The following is a 16718-nucleotide window of genomic DNA, read 5'->3' on the forward strand; positions in this document are numbered from 1 at the left end:
CTTCATATGAAGGTCAGTCCGAGGCTCTGTTAAATGGAGCAGAGAGGAGATTCTCAGAAATCCCTGAGGGGAGGCGTTCACATGAGAGAAGACCAGAAGAGGGATTTTTAATGAGTCTGTGAGCCACCTGTGTGTGGTTAGAAGGAAGGCCGTGGATTCTTACAGTGTGTGCAGGGCTCAGGTTGTGGGATATCAGAGCAGTAATTGGTGAGGGATTCTGGGAGAAGCCGACAGGGAATCGGTTGGCCTTTAGCCCACATGGAGCCGTCTGTGGTTCAGGGGGCTGTATTCTGCCGCAGAGCGTCAAAAACATCTCAGCTCTCCCAACAGGATCATGAAAACACTCCAGTGAGAGGATCCTTCACTTCACATGTGTGTTCCTCCTAAAGATGTTCATATGTAACCCTGCAGCAAAGAGGGGTTCAGAACTGCCTCATTCATCAGGGTCACCTTCACAACAGGGGGATGAACCAACATGAGGCCACCAAGACACGCTATGGACACAAGTATGCGGACAGCCAGCTACCATATGTGTCTGCTGGTCTCCATGGTTCTCCTCTTTTTTGTTTGTATTTGGAGTTTGATTCTGGCCACGCTGTCAACATGACGACAGTTGGAGTGTCGTCGGGTGACGTCACAGAAGCTTCATCCTTAGTTTTTACTGTCAGGGTCTGTCCACGGCTGCTCCAAGGGGGGCATCTTTATCAGGTCCTCACACCACACCTCCTCTTAGCAGGCTCCTCTTTTGAAATGTCGAGCTCATATTGTGTCTGCCCTGCGGATTGATAGGTTTGTGTGGTTTTATACAGGTTTGGTTCAATTCTTTAAATGAACTTTTATGATCACACCTGCTGTGTTCCACTGAACAAAGAGAGAGAGCAGGATCCTCCACTGCTGCTGAACCAAGCATGAATATGTGGTAAGGGAGTGTTTTAGGGTACAGACTTATCAATCAGCCTGTGCAGTGTGTCTGTTCATATATACAGGAGATTATTGGTGATTGGTTTTCTCGTGGCGCCTCTCTCTCAGCTTCTCATCCCTGTGACGGCTCTACAGAAGGTTAACATGCATCAGTAGAGACCCGTCATCACAGCCCAGGCTGTCCTTACTTGACTCCTCAGTATCTGCTGTCTCTGCGCTCCTCCATCTGAGGAGAACCCGGCTCATCTCCTCCTCCTCCTCCTCCTCCTCCTCCCCCTCCCCACCCGCCTTGTCATGGTGAGCTTTTGCGGCGGCGTTCCTTCTGCTTGGCTTCCATTCAGTTGCTGATTCATCGCTTTGATTCCTCCCTTTCTGACTGTTTCTCTCCATCATCTGCCAGCCTCTCAGTCCCCAGCCGCTGATCCAAGAAAAAGTTGCAGCTCCTCTCTGCTTGCTTATGTAATTCCAACTTATTTATATGTTATGTTATGTAATGTTTTTTGTGCTGCAGTAGCAAAACAATATCCTTGCCAGTGAGGCTTTATGCAGAGATGAATCATATTGAACCGAACGGTCGTCACGACTAATGAGCTGCAGTGTGTTGGTTATTACCATGTGAGCATTGTAGCTGTGCTGCTGGGCTAGTTAGCTCTCTGGGCCCTCGCTATCTTGATTTAGCTCGCTAGTATGCATTTAACCGAAGCTCATTTAGCAGCTGAGGTTTCATTTTCTGTAATTGTTGGCTCAGATTTAGTACAACAGGTGCTTCATTTAGAGTTACATCTGCAGCCATGATGTTGCTGTTTCATGCGGCGCCTTCTGCCTGAACTGAGGATCAGAGTTTAGGTGGAAAAAAAAAACATTTTTCATGGCCTGTTGTGCCAGAGAAAGCTTTTAGTCCCAGGTCAAATAACTCTCCAAACAATGATCTAAAGTTTTTATTTTGGGGACTCAGGGTTCACATTGCTCGCCCGTTGCTATGGACGACTCAGTCCCTGTAGCTGGTTTTCATTGCTGGATGTAAGTCTGACTTGGTTCTGGAGGCGGTTGGACTCTGTCACCAGTTCTGTTATTCTGTTCTCAACACCAAGGTTTTGGGCTTAGTTTTGGAACCCAGACTTTGCAGCGTTACAGTGATTAATGATGATTTAGGTCTTTTAGATTGTTGCGTTTCACCAACCAAGCAGTGAAACTTACATTATGTTCATTATATGGTTTTTCCCAGCGGTAGTATGTAAATGGTGAACAGGAAAGGAAGGACCAGGAATAGACCCCTGAGGGACCCCACAAGGAGGAGCAGTAGTGCAGGGAGAGCCTTACTGAGTTTGACCTGCCTGCCAGAGAGACAATGATGATGATGATAATGATGATGTTCCCTTCTTAAAACTTTCCTGTCATCTTCAGGATCAAACAGATCCCTGATCACTCTAATAGATACCAGCAGCCTTCAGCTGTGATGTCATGAAGCTGTGTGTGTGTGTGTCTACACTGTATACCTGTGAATATATAATTCGCAGTTGACCCAATTATTTTGCACATTCATTGGCATCGTTCCCAGATGGAAGCAAGTGTGTGTGTGTGTGCTAGTTTAACATGTCACTTACGTTCTCTCTCCCACAAGGCCACATGGAGGGGCGAGGAAGCGGCCTCGCTGAATGGCAGATTTGGGCCAATTAAGCTGGAACTGGAACACATATACACAAATTCTCACACACACACATACACACACACTGCAGCTGTAGCGGCAGCTTGGGCCTGGCCTGACAACACACTGTGCATACACCCTCCCGCTCTTTCATACACGTTTCCCTTCTGTACCACATCGCACAGGCACTTAGACAGGTACTCAGCCTGCTTCCTATCCACTGTTTGCACACACATCTACTGTGGCTTATGTTTGTCACACACACACACACACACACTGCAGTACGTACCTATCTGCAGCAGTACACCTCTAACTTTTGTCCTCAGTCTGAGCTTTGTTTTGCTGCCACTCCACAGGGGGAGGCTGACTGATCCGGTCCTGCACAGATTCCCCTCCAGCTGAAATCTGCTCTGAGAATATTCAAATCAAACATCGCCTCCTCTCGCTCCCTCGCAGCCTCGGCTCAATGTCACACAAGGCTCCAGTACATCTGTAGACAAAAATTCTCCTTTACCCAACTCCCCACAGCGAGGCGGCAACATGGGCTACTCCCTCTGTGCTCGTGTAAGGGTGTGTGTGTTTTCAAGGTTATTCTCGCATTCGTTTTCGAAGCAGTCAGGAGTTTTTGTTTTTGTCATGAATACCTGGCTGCCTGCCGCACCAGCAGACACAACCGCAACAGAAATTCTCAATCCCGATTCAGGCTGCTTCAATTATTCATACTGCTATTGCGGTAGAGTGAGAGGCAGAGGGAGGAGGAGGGAGGAGAAGGAGGGAGGCGGCGATGGAGAGGAGGGAGTTTTTCGAAGAAAGGCAGCTCTGGAGATGGAATATGTATGGGCCCCGTGGCAGCATCCACTCGCTGGCCTGCCTCTCATCTCCTGTTTTTGTTGCTCCATTTGATCTTTTTCTCCTCCCAGTCCTCCTCCTCATCCCACTTTAACGCCTCCTTCTCTGCCTCACTGTGACTGTGTCTCTTCCTCCTGCTGCTGGTCACAGGAAGAGTCTGACCATTAGAGCCCTCAAAACTCTTGGGAGGACCGCGGTGTTAATCTCCAGCAGGCAGCATCCGAAGACGCTTCACAGCACACTCGTACTGCTGACCTTGATTATCAGATCACTTCTCTTAACTCCCACAGGAGGTTACATCATCATGTTTACAGTTCACCCTGCAGCCCTCATGGCCTGTGAGGACTGGGGACTGTAACGACAAGTCCAGGACCTATGTTTGGTCCAAATTGTCATCTCAAACCTCTTGACCTGCTCTTCTGCAGCTACCTCATCTCCTTCCTATTGCCTTCTGTTTTTTTCTCTGAATGCAGCAGACCACTGTGGGAAGCCCACCTCCCTCTCCACCTTCTATCTCACCACAGAGAGAGAAAGAGAGAGAGAGAGAGAGAGAGAGAAGGGAACATGAGAGTAAAAAGGATTTGTGGGGATTGTGGGAAAGCACACGCCTGCCTCATCGGGTTCACTGTGAGAGACATAAAGATGATGAAGGAGGGAAAAAAGGCTGGAGGGAGAAACACAGTGCAGAGGAACCCAAAGTGAGACTTCTCTTTAATTTTGATTCTACAGTTCCTGTGTAATCCTCCTTTGTGAGTGGTTCACACTAATCACTGCATGTGATAATAAGTCATCTGCTTGTTCTCAACACATCAGTTTAAACTCTGAAAACAGAAAGCAAAAACAACACTGAAAACATGATGTATAAGAAGATAAGAATCTGAAGCATTCCCCCGTCCTGCTCTAAATATATATTAACAGAGGATGAGTTGCAATGCTCACACAGCACTGCCTACATGGACCAGGATGCAGGGAGTCAGAACTGAGGAAGCTGCTTGGAGGAGCACCAGAACGTCTTCAAGGAACTCCTACGTGGCTCTTCTTCAAGCTTGTGAATGAGAAATGACCTGAATGACTTTACTGACATGTTGTCACATTGAGATGAACGCCTTACAACAGGGGAGGGAGCACAAAAAGATCTCAAAGAAACTTCTCATCACAGGAACCAGCTGTAAACGCTGGTTACAACAGAGATCCGCCCACAGAGGCACCAACCACATACAAACATGCACCCCCTACCAACAGACTCAGAAGTGATGAAGCTGCTTGGATGAGCACTGGAAAAGGAACTGAAAGGAACTCTGAGTCCAGTTGCCCGCTTCAAGCTTTTGAATGAAAAATGAATTGGATGATCTTCATTGATATACCAGCATGCTCAGTCACAAAAGTCTGCATTAGGAGGCCAGTTTGGGACGGACAGAGACCGAGCACGGCGGACCTTCACTTAGGGTGTTGTGGTTTGGACCCCCTGACGCCACGTTTGGTTTCCCTCTCAGTTTGGTTAGGGCTGGTTAAGGTTAGACATTAAATAACAGGTTAAGGGGTTACATAAAGATCCAAGAATTCATAACATTAAACACATTTTACAAGGAAAAACCTTTTCCCTTCCACGGTTGACATTTTCAGTTACCATGGCAACAGGTTCCCCCTATGAACACAAAGAGATGAGATCAGGGACACATGCTCTGTTTTTAAGGACTGAAGTGTTGGGGTTACCCAGAGGCTGCAATGGGAACTGTAAGCCTGTTTGTTGGGGGTGGGGGTTCTAGAGAAAGTTCTGCCTCTGCCCACTAAAACATAGCTTTGTTGTAGGCTCACATTGACAAAAGAGCAACATTTTGCAAGCAAAACATTATGTAACGTGCTGAACCTTAGAAGCAGAAAATGACTTCGGAAGTTGCTGCACACTCAGCATCCTTCACTCACGTGGCCTGTTTATTGCTTATGTCGAGCCTTTATAGAACCATTACACTGCCTCTGCCCACTAAAACATAGCTTTGTTGTAGGCTCACATTGACAAAAGTCCAACAAAAACTGTCCAGACTGAAATTCATGGCAGCAGAGTCTCTGATGCAGCTCAGTTTCTGGATGGTCCCCACAGGTCCTACCACCCCTTATGTCAGACTGAAAAATCTCTAAAATGGGTCTTATTAAATTATTATTATTAAATCAGTGAAGATGATTCAGTCAGAAGCTATTCGTGGTTTATGTATTCATATTTATTGTGAATGTGAAAAAGTCAGTGATGGTTCTGGTGTCTTTCTCCGATGAATGTTGCCTCACAGGTTCTGACGTTCACACGGGTCGACCTTTTAAATGAGATCGGGACTCCTGATGACGGCGGCTCCTCCTCTTCAGCGTTCCCTCAACTTCCTCTTTGACATCCTGTTGTTGTGCGTCAGACATACATATTTCATGGAGGATTCAGTGAGGGGTAAGTGGCAGTAGGTGAGGGCCAGGCGCATTAATAAATCAAAGCAGACCTGAAGTGTGGAGGGGTTTCATACGAAGCTGCTCTGGCATTTCTCTCCTCCTCAACTACAACTCATTCATTTATTTTAGTTCTCTTGCCTTTGAAATGCTGTAATTATGAAACTTCTTCATCAAAAGCATGCTGAGGTTCGGTTACTGGAAGATGAACTCATCACAAACTGTCAGGAAACACCTGAGAGGCTCCAGCTCCACAGACGGACGCTCTCGTCTGTGGAGAGCTCAGAGGGGTTTCACATCAAATGCACACTTCAAAGGTTCCCCCCGTCTCAGACGGCAGCCCTGAACTGTCGGGACTGTCCGGAGTTGTTTGGGATGCAGACGAGTTCACAGAATCTCGGAGAAGTTTTTATTTTTCACTCAGAAATTTGCTTTAGGATCATAAAATGGGGCCGTGCACGATCAGCTGGGTGTGATGACGTGAAGTTCGATCAAAGAGAGAAAAGTGTAACCGTGAACCGACCTCCTGATGATCTTCCTGAGATCCATTTTTAAATTTAACTCAAACATTGTTTGGAATTTTTTTTTCTCTGTGTCACTGCAGTCTGCACTCAAACTGTCTTTATTATTCTAACTGTTGTTATTTTTATTCTTTCATGTCATATATCATATTTTAATAAGTAGCATCTCGCCTCACCTCTGTTCATGAGGGTAATGTAACCAGAAGTAAGTGGACACTGTGTGCAGTGTGTGAGTGTAAATCTTAATGCTGCAGCCGAGGATTGTTTGCATTATTGACTGATTGATTGATTCATCAATCAATGTATTCTGACATTTATTGGACAAACCAAAGGAGAATGCCCTGAATGTTCCTGCTTCTGGACATTAGAGCAGACAATGAGGATGTAGATGATCACTTTGTGTGATTGTCTGTATGAAAAACGTTTCAAGAAATGATCTTCTCACTTTGATGTGGAAGAACTGCTTTGTCCTGACCTTAAGTCCACCTGACCCCTGACCTCATCACCCTTCATCGGACTTTATAAATGCTTAGAGGACTGGACAGGGATCAAGCTGTGTGTCCACAGACTTTTGTCCATATTATGTACATGTATAGTCTGAAAATCGAGCAAACTCATGGCACAAATACACATGGAGGATCAGACTATCATAGCTGTTCATGGGAGCTCTTCCTCTTTTCACTGGTTCTCAGTCTTCTAAGTCTTGTTCAGAGACCGCTGCTGATGTGGGTCAGTGAGGCCCATGAGACCTGGGTGTGATATTGGGGCTATAGATAGGGAGGAACACCTATGCTGCAAAAAAAAAAAAAGAAAGTCATACATCCACCTTGATCCCAGGCTGCACAGGAAGCCTCATTATCCTCTCTGCATCCTTCCTGGAAGCTTCTGCTGCTCAGTAAATGCCACAAGTTTCCTCCCCGCTGTCTCTGGGAGCGCTCGCCGTGGGAGGAGGAGGAGCCTCTCTATCTCTGTTGCCTCTGAAGGTTAGAGCTCGATGTTGGTGCAGCTCAGCGATTCTGCAGGCCTCACCGCGTGCCGATTCTCAGCAGACATTCTTCTGTTTGTTGAGTGCGCCACAACCAAAACTCTCATTACACGGCGCTGCTTTGTCAACTCAAAGTGAACGAGAGCGATTGCTGCAGCTCTGAAGCATTATTCCTGTCTTGGCTCTGCCACAGGGGACAGCTTATGAATTAATGAGATGTCAGCAGAGGTGTCACGTCTTTATCCACTCAATCTCTCCAAAAGAAAAAACAACCGCAGCAGAGGAAGTGATAGGACGTAGCACCATGAATCTTATCTGTCTCAGGAGGCTCGCCTCTGGGGGCCTCGTCTTTAAAGACACTCTCTTCCTCTCTTCTGACAGAAATCTGCATGTGGGATTAAAGGAGCTGGAGTAAAGCACTTATTTTCATTCAGATTCATGTGGAACAGATCGTTGTTCAGGGGTTGCGTTGTGTTATTGAATCTGGCTCACAAACCATCAACCATGTGAAAGCGAGCATACATTGTCTTGGCCGGATTCTGTGTCTCCACGCGCTCACTGGTGAGACCTGCCCCCTGTAGGATTTACTCCAGAGGTTGGTCTGTTCATGAAGGAGAGAATCTGCTCCTTATCTGCTGATGTGTGAAGGTCTTCTAGAGGAATGATATCATAACAGCTTCATCTTTATGTTGTTAAAGAGGTGTCAGTCTGAGGAGACCGATCAGGTGACCAGGTGTTAGATGGTGGTGGACTTGTGGTCGGAATCTTGTTCATATCCTCCCATAGCGGCCTCAGAGACGACTCTTGGCATAGCTGATATAGGCGGTAGCCCAGCTGGAGGGGGACCATAATGTCACCTAGGGCACCAAATTGGCTAGAGCCGGCTCTGGATCATCATAGTCCTCCCCTGTAACAGTGTGACCCATTGTCCCCATGGTCCAGCAGCTTGAAGCAGACCTCACTAATCTGGAGACTCTGGCTGTTTCATCCATGGGCACACCCTGCTGCTCTCAGGATCCACCTCAAAAATGGCTGCTTCTCATTGGGCCCACAGTGAGCTGACAGCTGGAGTTTGGTGTTATTAGATCACCCAATGGATCTTGTTAGTGGTCTCCTGTCCTTCCAGGCCGTCTTCTAGACTCTCTGCAGAAGAAACACCCTCCACTAGTGGTGTCCTCGTGGGCCTCCATGAGCCTGTGGGGGGTGATGTTGTGATCTCTACATAATACGTGAACTGACCTCCACATGTACGGAGAGCTGCACCTTATACCTTAATGCTTAAAACGTATCAATCATCCCTCCTTCAAAGATCCACAGAGCTGCCAGCCGGGCGGAGGCTGTTTGTATGTGATGTAGGGCACCCTCTCCTTTACCTCCAGTGTAAACACACAGCATCTGTTTACATCGCCAGGTGAGGAGGTGCCCTAGAATATGTGCTTTGCAAGCAAAACATTATGTAACGTGCTGAACCTTAGAAGCAGAAAATGACTTCGGAAGTTGCTGCACACTCAGCATCCTTCACTCACGTGGCCTGTTTATTGCTTATGTCGAGCCTTTATAGAACCATTACACTGCAATCAATTGACTTTTGGTGCCAGCAGAGGTGGCTGTAATCCCGACTGTTTCATCATCATCATCATCATACCAGAGGTGGTTTTATCTTTGCACATCCAAGGTGCAAGATCCTCCTTCAGGATCTGTTTTCGTCTGTCCGCTCTAAGCAGAGTGTGAAGCCCAAATGCACAGCAGCGATGTGTTCAGTCAGGGCTTAGCAGCATTAGGGCTGCAGGGTATTAGCAGCCTAATTGTGATTGTGTACCTGTTAATGGAGGGTGTCGTATGCGGTGACATCAAAATGTGGCTTCATCCGTCCTCGCCGCTGACACAGAACTCACATTTTCAGGTGTCTTTTGGCCGCCCTGCTGTCGGTGGAATAATAACACATCTAAAAATATAACAGCCTGATGTGCCCCTCCCCTCTGTGCCTCTGCACCGCTCTTAAAAACCTGCTCTTTGTATTAGTGCCTTCTTATAGTAGGCTCCTGACCCTGGCTGCTGTCAGCTGAGCGTCATGTGAGATTAAGTTTCCCTGTCGGCTGAAGAAAATCCACGTCAAGGTCAAGTTAAAGACAAATTTATCAAGCCGAAACACCCGAGAGGACCTACAGCACGACTGAAGGCGCCGTGAATTATTCATGAGGTGGCCATTCATTTAATACAACACAATGTGATCACTGCAAAAGAATATATCTGCTGAAAACTGAAGAAGAAGAATGCAAGTCAGTGCTGATGTGCTTTCAGATGAGACAGTATCAGTTGAACCAGAATTTTTATATATCACTTTTATTATTATAATAAAGCTAAATGTTAAAGGCAAACTGCTGATGCTTACCTGTCACACTCAGCTCCACACTTGGGCCACCTCTGCTCACATGTGGCGCAAGATGGCAGCATAGTGACCTTATACGTGATGTCATCAATAGTTCATCCATCTTTATTCTTCTGCATCACATACAGAAACTATGGAAATAACCAGACTGTACTCTGTTGGGGTTTTAAGAGTTAAGTATAACTTTACCTAATGGTAACATGAGTGAAACATGTTTTTCAAAAACATAATAAATAAAATAATTTACAATTAAAAATCAAGGATCATCAGATTTTGATATGATTTTTGATGTGTCCTTGAATGCATCATGTGCAACATTTGGTTCAGTCTGAAAATAGAATCCTGACACACTGTTACCCGTAAAGTTTTACCTTCTCTCATGAGCAACAGTGTATTTCTGATGTTTAAGTCCTCAAAAAATAGTGTTTATATAAAGAAAGTATTCAGCTCTCTGCAGCACAGCTAGTTCTAAAACTTCTGGATGATTTTTCCACTTTTGGTAACAACTGTTTATTTATGTTTTGTAAAACTCATAATTAATTCTTGTTTTCTTCTTTGATGGTTTCCAGAAAGTGCTTCGACTTCTGAGTGTGTAATTAGGAGACATGTGGAGAGCTGTAGGCTGATGTGACTGGGCACTTTTTCTGCTGTAGTGAAGCCACGGCATCTAACAAAGCAGCAGGTGTGTTTCCTCTGACGCTGAAGAAGAGCCTCCGCACACACACACACACACACACACACACACACACACACACACACACACACACACACAGACACACACACACACAGACACACACTCTGTTCTCTCTGCGTGACCTTCACTGCAGCTCGTCCTCTTCTATCCGCGCACATAAAAGCAGGAATGCACCGTGACGTTAAGTATCACAATTTTATTACAAAAATTAAATTCTTCATCTCTCAGTTTTGCCATGCTTGGAGCATATAACAATACAGTAAAAAACCCAGACCCAGAGAAGATAGTAAAGCAGATTTCAACAATGCTTTCACAGCACTCTGTCATTCATGCTGTTACTATACAGATACTGTAACATTCCTAATACAGAGTAGTACAAACACCTGCCAAAACACGTCATGTCAGAGAACAAACTGTAATTAAAGTACATTTACCAGAGGAACCAGGAACTCAACCCAGCTCGGAAAAAAAGAACAGAAACCAGTAAACACTGAGGTTGCAACTGAAAACATACTGAATGTGCTGAATATCTGAACCAGCCCAAGGCACCCAGGCTTCGTAGCAATGTTGGCAAGTTAACAACATTCTTACAGAAACACTTGAAGCGAACGATGACTACAGATCGACTTGTACCACAGTCTGACTTTGCAGTGTCCTTCAGCGTACCCTCATCTCCTGGCATTCCTCTTCACCAGTCACAGTGCAAGTTCCGGACAGGGTGGGGTAAAGTGGGGGTGGGGTGCTTTATGGCGAGCTGTACCGCATCAGACATCACTTTCACAGCGCCAAACACTGACAAGAATTGGACGGACAGCGTAATCTCCCGCTCTCCAGAAGGAAGAAAAGAGGAGGAGGAGGAGGAGGAAGAGGAAGAGGTGTGTGTTTGTGGGAAGGGGGGAGGGGTGTGGGGGGTGTGGGGTGAAAGCAGTTATGTAATTCCTCTCTTGGATGTGAATTGTCCAAACATAAGGCGCAGATTGCCAGCTGCCTGTCCAAGATGAAATAAGCCAAAAAAGAAAAAAAGCTCAACTGAACATCCACCAAAGAAAAAAAAAAGAGCAACAGATACCAACTCTCTCACTGAGGGGTCCCGGATGTTTTTTTTTTTTCTTTTCTCCTCGAGATGAACGGTGTTGCTTTGCACATAATTACCTAAGAATGATAGAAATCCCAGATTTAAGCTTACCAATAACTCAGATAGTCTCTAACGAACGTCAAAATGAAGACAAGAACGACAAAAGCTCAGAAATACAGAGAGGCCTCTCCTGGGACGGTGGCAGTTCAGTTGAGTGAACGACACGGCTCGAAGGTCCATTTGGTGGCTCCGCCAAAAATTTCAATGTTGCTCTCAGTCCAGGAGAACACGTTGCCCGCCGGCGCTTTGCTGTTGCAGGTTGCCAAGTTGTAGATCTCGCCGATGGAAAGTTTCCTGTTCCAGATATTTAGGTTTGCCATCTCACCGACGAAGGCTTGTGTCGCATCAAAGCTTCCTCCCAGTGTGTCCTGTGGTGGAGGGTGGGGGGCGAGACAAGAAGGGTTAGCTGCTGTCACAGCCTCAGTGGCATCACAAGAAAACCACAAATGCAAGGAAGTGAGATCAAATCCATCAAACCAGCAGACTGTGGAGCCTCACTAACGTCTCCCTCTCACCTCTCACCAGGGCCGGCCCAAGCATTTATGGGGCCCTAAGCAAAATTTCATACCACCACCTCAGCATCAGATGCTTAATCATCCTATAGGCTGCACTGTGTGTAATACACGCTACTGAATGTGTAATATCATCTTGTTTCTATTAATCAATGTTATTTTTTAAATAAATTTTAAATAAAATATTTTATCATGGACTTTTGGTGCTCCTGGGGGGCCCTAAGCGACCACATATTTTGCATATGCCTTGGGCCGGCCCTGCCTCTCACACACACACTGCCGTGAATGAATGTTCTTCCTACCTGCTCTTGTCCCAGGACCAGCACACCCTCTGGTTTGATGGGGTGGTACGGCGCCAGATTCTCCCCGCTGCCCCGCGACACTCCATCCTGGAAGGCCTCCCACATCCCGTCACGTGTGGTCCACGTGATGCAGAGGTGATGCCACTTCCCGTCATTGATGAGGAATGGCAGATTCGCCACCTGCAGCGCACAAAAGCACCTGGTGAGTGTTTCTGTGAAGAATCTCACAGTCACTCCCCGCCCCGAAGCCACAGCTTCCCTCCTTCCTGCTGAATCACCCCCTCACTATCACACATCTCTTCTTCTATAAAAAAAAGGCTGCTCGCCTTAGCACCTACTTTTGCTCTGTTTCCAGATTTAGCACAGATCTCAGCTTCCTCTGACTACAGCTGTAACTCTTCGGTGAGCTCCGTGACTCTCTGTACCTTGTCATTGATGAGGATCTCCATGGGGTTGTTCGCCGACTCCATCAGGACCAGCTCGTTGGCCTGACCTGGCACTGCGTAGGAGAAGGGCGTCCCCATGCCGGGCGAGGCGCTGGACTTGATCCACAGACACACGCTGAAGGAGTACATCTCAGGAAGGCTCCTCTTGGCTTTGGCGTACATGTAGTTGGTTCTCAGAGGGAATGTGAGCTGGAACTTGTCTGTGGGTCTGCTGTCTTTACCTGTGGGTCAGATTAAAGTCAGGTTTATCATTTAATTCATTCTTTTAGTGAGAAAAGAGGATGAGACTTTCATAAACACCGAAATAAATCAAATCAGAACTTCTCCTCTGTCAGATGGTTCTGTCTCCCCCCTCTGCCACTCACACCTCTTACGCACGTTTGGAAATGTTTTGATATTTGCTCCTGTGAGAGGCGCACCCTGCAAAGTTTCATACAATCCCTCCTTTTTTCCAAACAGCCCTGACTCAGAAACCTGCTACCAGGTCTTGAGTTATGCAAAGCATTGCAGCTCCCGCTCTCCTCCCCTCATCATATCAGTGCGCAGCCTGATGTGCTGCAGCATTGTGTGTTCGCTTTAAAACGGAAACACGGTCCAAGAATCTCGTGCGCCCTGAAATCCAAACGCACCTTTCTCCAGGTCTGTGATGCGGTGGTGCAGGGAGGTGAGCGTGGACTCCACTCTGTTCCGCTGCTCGGTGTCGTTCCTGGCTCCCGGCTTGGTCTCCTCTAACGTGTTGACCCGGGACAGGACGTGCTTCTCCATGTCGTCTATCTTGTTTTGCAGCAGATCTTTCAGGCTGTTGGCTTGCGCCGTGCCGTTCCCTCGGCTGTATTGCTGCATCGGACAGAGTGAGACAGACACAGCGGGTTATTAAAGGGGGACATGGAGGACTGCGTGTCCCTAAACTCACTACAACATTTTATCTGCCTTATTCTGCCTGTTTCTGCGGCTTTTACGCTACATGATGCTTCTCTCCGGCTGTCAGAGAAACCCAAACAAACACAGGCAGAGCCCTCACAGACCCACAACACCACAGGACCTCTCTGAGTCTTATCCCTCCTTCTAATCAGACAGGGGTCTAATATAATTCACTTTGCGCACTCCTCTGCTCGCCTACCTCTAGACTCTCTAGTCTCTGCTTGAGCGTCTGTAAAGTCTGTCCCAGCTGCGCCAGAGTTTCCGTGGTGCCCCGAGATACATCCCCCATCGTGTTCTTGGACCCAGGTCGCCTTCCACCGGGTCCCGCCGCCGCCGGGAGGCTCTGACTCTCGCACCGGCTCAACTTGGACGTTAGTTCCCTGATTGTCTCCTTTTGGTTAACAATGGTCTCCTTTTGCTGCAGCACGGTCTCCCGCAGCTGTATGATGGTGGTCTTCAGGTCTTCCGCCGGCCCGCTGTTCTGCATGGTGGCGGTGCACAGGTCCATATCCTTTGGCACCGAAGTGCAAATAAACTGCGTCTGTCCGAAGTCTTGCGCGGAGCTCTCCACAACAACCAGGCAAGAAAGTAGAAAAAGTTTCCACGACAATCCCTCCATGGCTCTAGTCATGTGTGTGTGTGTGTCCGTGTGTGTGCGCGCGCGTGTGCGTGGAGTCTCTGAGATTTCAGCACCACGGAGCTGTCCACTGAAGCTGTGAGGCTCCGGCTGCTGTGCGCAGTTTATATAGCGGACACGGCGCAGCGCAGATTCACCGCATCACTGAGGGGAGGCAGCGGGTTCTGCCGTACCCACAGAGTCCAGCCCCTTATTTAAGGTCGTACGCGCGGGTTGCCACAGTGGGCACAGAGCGAGTGTGTAGTACATGAGGCGCGTGGAAGCAGAAATGGATGGAGATGGAGATTTTCCATCCTTCACATGACTCAAACACCGGTGGACAAATAATCCAAAAGCCCCTTTGACATTTTATGATTTATATTTTATTACATAGTATTAAACAAAAGCCCTGCATGATGGGCTTGTTAAAGGTGGAACATTCTTCATAAAATCATGAAAGACTCTTTAATTTGCAGAAAATAAACTGTTTTGCTTAAAATGTAGCTAGAAGCATGCAGTCAGAACTTATATCGATATTTTATTAAAATGTCTTTAACACAAAATGAAGAATGAAGAATTTGACATGTGTTGTTTTATAATACATAATATTTCAGAAGCTGATCACTTATAAGTGAAAATAATGATCGACTTAAGTAGATAGTTGTTAAACTGTTACAGTAAAGGAGTAAAAAGTACAGTATTCCTGCCTGAAAGGGTTTTTTCTGCACTGGACTTCGTGCGTAAAAATGATCGGTCCACCTTAAGTGGAAGCCCATCCATCAGAGGAGTCTGTCCCACGGTCAGAGTCCCCGGCACAACCTCCCTCCCTCTCTCTCGCTCTCTCTCTCTCTCTCTCCTCTCCCTCTGGCACGCGCGCTCACACACGCCGTACCGTAACATCCTCGCGTATAAATTTGTGGGTTTACAGTGTTTGCTTGTCAGTGAGATTACGCTACAACAGGCTGCTCACGTTTCCTAAAAAGACGCTCTAACGGTGTGTGTGTGTGCGCGCAGCCTGACTGGGAGGGGGGGGGGGGGGGGGTCAGGTTAAACCTCACCGCTACAGGAGCGGAGGCGCTACAAGGGAAAAAAGTCAAATGTTTCTAGATAATTAAACAGACTGTTATGTAAGCACCCGCGGCTCTGACATTAATACATACGCAGCGAGGGGAAGAGATAACAGGATAACAAACCAGGAGTGATGGATGCAGGGTGGCTGAGAGGAGCTAATCATCTCCAAAATTACGCATCTCAGGACCTATGGTCCCCCTAAAGGACCAGAATAATGAGGGCTTATCTTTATGAAATATTTGATCTGCTTAAATTAAGCAGTTTAATAGCAGAAAATAACATAAGCGTTACGCGCACTGGCTGTTTCGGGGGTTTCTGCCTTTGGGTGTCAAATTACGCATTTCATTTTGATTAAACATGGACCAGAGCAGCTCCATGATTTGCACAAAATACATTATTCCAATCCAGTCTAATCTTGAAATGGTGATATTAAAGAGTGTGAACCCCCCCCTCCCTGAATCCCTGACTGCAGGATCCGTCTGACGCGTGAACGCCCGGCTCATCCTGCTGCGCGCTCCTGTAACTTCAGGTCATATCCACAGCCATCAGTGCCGCGCCGCGTGGAATCTTTATATAAAAGTCACAGATAGACAAATGACCCCCCCCCCCCCCCCCCTCTCTCTCTCTCTCTCTCTCTCTGCCGCATTCACGTGGCACAGCGCTGCGTAAAAACGGTGCCTTCAAACAAACGCGCGCTTCACACATGTTGCCTCTCCTTTTTCCTTTTTCCTTTTTCCTTCAGTTTCACACTCTCGTGCGTGACGCCGCCGCGCTGCCGCTGGCTGAGGTGGGATGAAAATTGACCCAGCCGTCCGCCTTAATTTGTTTAATTATCGATCCTACGCGTTGTAATCAGCAAGGTGCCACGCTGAAGGCGAGAAACGGGCATATAACAAATGGTTAATGGCAGAGTCTAATTGCTGGGTCGCAGGACAGGCATGTAACAAATTCTCCTTACGTCAGCACATGCACACTAAACACCTGCCATCACAGCTGGTAGTCAGAGCTTCTGCAACAAGTACGGCTTCATTACGCAGCCAGTGAGCAGTTCTTAAAGGGTTGAGCTCAGGGTGGTCACTTGGGGTGGGTGGGGGGGGGGGCTCCGTACAGTGAGGTTACAGTGAGGGCTCGCCTCCTACTGTATCTGCTCAACATTCATCCCATATCTCACACATTAAAACAGAGAGAGAGTGCTGCAGCAGCGTATGCTCAGCCATGTTTCCTCTCATTCTCACCATGTGCCTGGTGCCACAAGACAAATGAAGAAGGTGCGGGTCACTGTGA

The 16718-nt window shown here is 47.2% G+C and overlaps 2 protein-coding genes across 3 annotated transcripts in view; one reads left to right on the forward strand and one right to left on the reverse strand.

The window, feature by feature from the left end:
- The window catches only part of LOC114437263 (endonuclease V-like), a 71267-nt gene that overhangs the window by 52295 nt on the left and 2254 nt on the right, over positions 1-16718 (forward strand). The window contains exons 9-12 of one of the 2 annotated variants that reach the window (XR_003670898.1): positions 5698-5846; positions 10307-10419; positions 12396-12582; positions 12736-12891. The gene's annotated coding sequence lies outside the window, so the exon portion shown is untranslated. Of the gene's footprint in view, positions 1-5697; positions 5847-10306; positions 10420-12395; positions 12583-12735; positions 12892-16718 lie in introns of those variants that run through there. The other variant, XR_003670900.1, reaches the window with a different exon arrangement.
- On the reverse strand, positions 10705-14450 carry LOC114437018 (neuronal pentraxin-1-like). Its single transcript, XM_028407422.1, has 5 exons — positions 13947-14450; positions 13456-13663; positions 12806-13047; positions 12381-12560; positions 10705-11934 (listed from the first exon to the last, which is right to left on the reverse strand). Exons 1-5 carry the CDS (start codon positions 14376-14378, stop codon positions 11713-11715), a joined length of 1284 nt encoding a protein of 427 aa, XP_028263223.1. The 5' UTR covers positions 14379-14450; the 3' UTR covers positions 10705-11712.

This window comes from Parambassis ranga, chromosome 1 (assembly GCF_900634625.1).
Source record: "Parambassis ranga chromosome 1, fParRan2.1, whole genome shotgun sequence".
Classification (NCBI taxonomy): domain Eukaryota; kingdom Metazoa; phylum Chordata; class Actinopteri; family Ambassidae; genus Parambassis; species Parambassis ranga.